Source organism: Orycteropus afer, unplaced genomic scaffold, assembly GCF_000298275.1.
Source record: "Orycteropus afer afer isolate SDZICR_OR568_19922 unplaced genomic scaffold, OryAfe1.0 scaffold00018, whole genome shotgun sequence".
Lineage (NCBI taxonomy): Eukaryota > Metazoa > Chordata > Mammalia > Tubulidentata > Orycteropodidae > Orycteropus > Orycteropus afer.
This window is the reverse complement of record NW_006921605.1, coordinates 1,715,625-1,719,220: the sequence shown is the minus strand read 5'-3', so window position 1 is coordinate 1,719,220 and position 3,596 is coordinate 1,715,625. Positions and strand designations below refer to the sequence as shown.

Here is a 3,596-nt window from a genome sequence, read left to right as displayed (position 1 = left end):
TTGTCCCCATCTCAGCCCCACCCCCACACACGGGGGTCTCACGTGGGTCTCCCAGTTTCCTGAAGCCCCCTCCAGCCTCTTCTACTCCTAGCATCCGCCCCAGGCTGGAAATGAGGTTCCCAGCCCAGCTGACAGGGCACCTGCCAGGGCTGTCACAAGTCACCACGTGCACAGGCTCCCACGTGAAGCCAGTCCTGCCCTCTGCCCCATGCTGTCAGCTCCCATCTCCCCAGACCCTGGTTCCTGACCCCACCCCACTCTGGAAATGTGGCTGTGCCTTGGTGTCACCAGGGGCAACAAATGGCAGTCCTTTAGGCTTAGGACACTGCCCTTTTCCAGGTTCCCAGTTCTCAAGATGTTTGTACCCAATCCAGGGAAAGCCTCTTTCAAAGTTTGGAAATTTTTGAACAGCTGGGTCTGCTATCAGAGACTACCAGTGCCTGGTGGCAGCCCTGAAACTGTGCCAGGAGCAGTCTAATGTCCAGGTTTGACCCGCGATTCCTGGAACCTGAATTGTGCTCAATGTCACCTTCACACCACATATTGACTCTCGGTGAGTGACCTAGTCATCAAACCCTAAAACCCAGGAAGACCCGTGACTGTGTCACTGATACAGTGGCTGAAGACGAGGACCCCTGCTGCCCCGAACCCCCTCTGCAGGTGAGGCTACGTGTGAGCTGAGGTGCTGCCCAATGTTGTTCCTCCAGGTGCTTTTGAGGGGCACGCCCTGTGCCCAGTGAGGACACTCAACATTTAAGTTAGTCAGCCAAAGGCTCTGATGAAGCCACAGGTCCTGCCGCCCTCAGCCCACAGCCACCCATTACTGGTGGATGAGTCCCGCCCAAGGATCCAGTCTCAGCGCAGTGACCATTTTCAAGTGCTAACTCCTAATATGTGTTTGGGAGAACGGGACTGCTGCCCCAGCCCGAGGAGGGCCTCCACCCCCCGCCGACACCCCACTGCACGGCCTGTCCCCCCCAAACAGGAGCCAGTCACCGTTCACTGCAGCACTTTTATTTCTCCTTACACAACGCTGTGTCGCTGGGGCCTAACGTTCGCACATGACAGTAGAAAACCAAAATTTGTTGTCATTTCAGAGAATCGTATACAAAAACCTTACATAAATTAAAAGGATGAATAAATCTACAGGCTTCAATGCAGACTGTCTTCCAGCTCAGGGCCGGCCACCAGCCCTGGAGCGCCGGCGAGGAACACTTCCAGCTCAAGGCCAGCAGCCAGCCCCGGCGCCCTGGCGGAGGAACATCAGCCAAGACAGGAACTGGGTCCTAAGGCTCAGATTGCTCCACCCTGTTGGCCGCCAGACACAACGCAAACCGCGTCGCCCTCTGCTGGCCTCTGGGGCATCCTGGCGCGCTCGCTCTGGCATTAACACCCTGCACAGACCGCGAGGTCGCTGGGGCGGACTCACCAAGCCAAGGGACTTCAACACCGTGTCATCCCTCACCCGGGCCACGGAGGGACCAGGTCACATGTACTAGGGGTTAAATCAAAGATATGTACAGGGCATTGAACACAGACCAGGGGAAGAGTTAACTCGAATACAAGGTCAAGATCAGCAACAAGTTCTACCCTCCAGTGCTGATAGTTACGGGTTCAAGGACAATTTCTTTTCGAAGGCTTCTTCCAGTTTCACGAGGCTAGCATGAGGCGTACGGGGTCGCGGGCAACCCTGCACTCGGGGACGAGCTCATGCGGCAGGCGGCACCTGCTGGCAGTCCGTTTAGAAGCACTTGCGGTGCACGATGGACGGGCCCGACTCGTCGTACTCCTGCTTGCTGATCCACATCTGCTGGAAGGTGGACAGCGAGGCCAGGATGGAGCCGCCGATCCACACCGAGTACTTGCGCTCCGGGGGAGCGATGATCTGCAAAGGCCAGAGACACGCGAGCGTCAGCACGGAGGCCCCTGCGAGCCGGCTGGGGATCCGGCCCCGCCACCCCCGGGACCCACCTTGATCTTCATCGTGCTGGGCGCCAGCGCCGTGATCTCCTTCTGCATGCGGTCGGCGATGCCGGGGTACATGGTGGTCCCGCCCGACAGCACCGTGTTGGCGTACAGGTCCTTCCGGATGTCCACATCGCACTTCATGATGGAGTTGAACGTGGTCTCGTGGATGCCACACGACTCCATCCCTGGGACAGAAGGTGCCCTTAGTGGCTAGGCCACCCCGCCGCGCACCCCCCCAGCCGCGGAGCCCCGAGGCCACAGCACCTACCCAGGAAGGAGGGCTGGAACAGCGCCTCCGGACACCGGAAGCGCTCGTTGCCGATGGTGATCACCTGGCCGTCGGGCAGCTCGTAGCTCTTCTCTAGCGAGGAGCTGGAGGCCGCCGTGGCCATCTCCTGCTCGAAGTCCAGGGCGACGTAGCACAACTTCTCCTTGATGTCGCGCACGATCTCCCGCTCGGCCGTGGTGGTGAAGCTGTAGCCCCGCTCAGTGAGGATCTTCATGAGGTAGTCGGTCAAGTCGCGGCCGGCCAGGTCCAGACGCAGGATGGCGTGCGGCAGGGCGTAGCCCTCGTAGATGGGCACGGTGTGGGTGACACCGTCGCCGGAGTCCATGACAATGCCGGTGGTGCGGCCCGACGCGTACAGGGACAGCACTGCCTGGATGGCCACGTACATGGCGGGGGTGTTGAAGGTCTCGAACATGATCTGCGGGACAGGCGGGCGTTAGTGCGCAGCAGGGCCCCCGGGCGCCCCGTGCGACACACGCCACATGCCCCATGCGACCCATGTGATGAGTGGAGAAAGGAGAGGGAGGCGGGCGGGACACACACAAGAAACCTGGAGGCTTCAGGGAGGAAATGCCAGGAGAGGAAGAGAGCCCTGGAAACAGCGAAAGAGACACTTGAATTCCAAGAAATCAAAACGGCCGGCTGAAAACGGTTCGGGAGGCAGGCGGCGAGCCCCGGGCGGCACCCGAGCAGTCACCTGGGTCATCTTTTCCCTGTTGGCCTTGGGGTTCAGGGGCGCCTCAGTCAGCAGAACCGGGTGCTCCTCGGGGGCCACGCGCAGCTCGTTGTAGAAGGTGTGGTGCCAGATCTTCTCCATGTCGTCCCAGTTGGTTACAATGCCGTGCTCGATGGGGTACTTCAGGGTCAGGATGCCTCTCTTGCTCTGGGCCTCGTCGCCCACGTACGAGTCCTTCTGGCCCATGCCCACCATGACACCCTGCAAGAAGCCGGCCGCGTTAGTGCCGAGCGCACAGCGGGCGCCGCGCCGCGCGGAAGGCGCACTCCACTCACCTGGTGCCGGGGGCGCCCGACGATGGACGGGAAGACGGCGCGGGGGGCGTCGTCGCCGGCGAAGCCGGCCTTGCACATGCCAGAGCCGTTGTCAATGACGAGGGCGGCGATCTCCTCTTCCATGGTGATCTGTCTGGAAACGTTACCGACTCAGCGGGGCCTCGTGCTCCGAGGGCGCCCAAGCGCCCAGCCCACCCGGAAGGGCAGTCGCCCAGTAACGGCTCCGGCTTCCGGGCCTTTACGTAACCAGGCCTCCCCACCCCCGCCCAGGGCGCCGCGGCCGGGGGCTCCGCAGTGCGGCGCCCGCCGGGAACAAAGGGCCGCCCTG

General features: G+C 61.6%; 1 protein-coding gene across 1 annotated transcript; it reads right to left on the bottom strand.

Annotated features, from left to right (window-relative positions):
- Positions 1–1,741: 1,741 nt before the first annotated feature.
- On the bottom strand, positions 1,742–3,394 carry ACTG1 (actin gamma 1). Its single transcript, XM_007959588.2, has 5 exons — positions 3,269–3,394; positions 2,955–3,194; positions 2,237–2,675; positions 1,972–2,153; positions 1,742–1,885 (listed from the first exon to the last, which is right to left on the bottom strand). Exons 1-5 carry the CDS (start codon positions 3,389–3,391, stop codon positions 1,742–1,744), a joined length of 1,128 nt encoding a protein of 375 aa, XP_007957779.1. The 5' UTR covers positions 3,392–3,394.
- Positions 3,395–3,596: the final 202 nt, after the last annotated feature.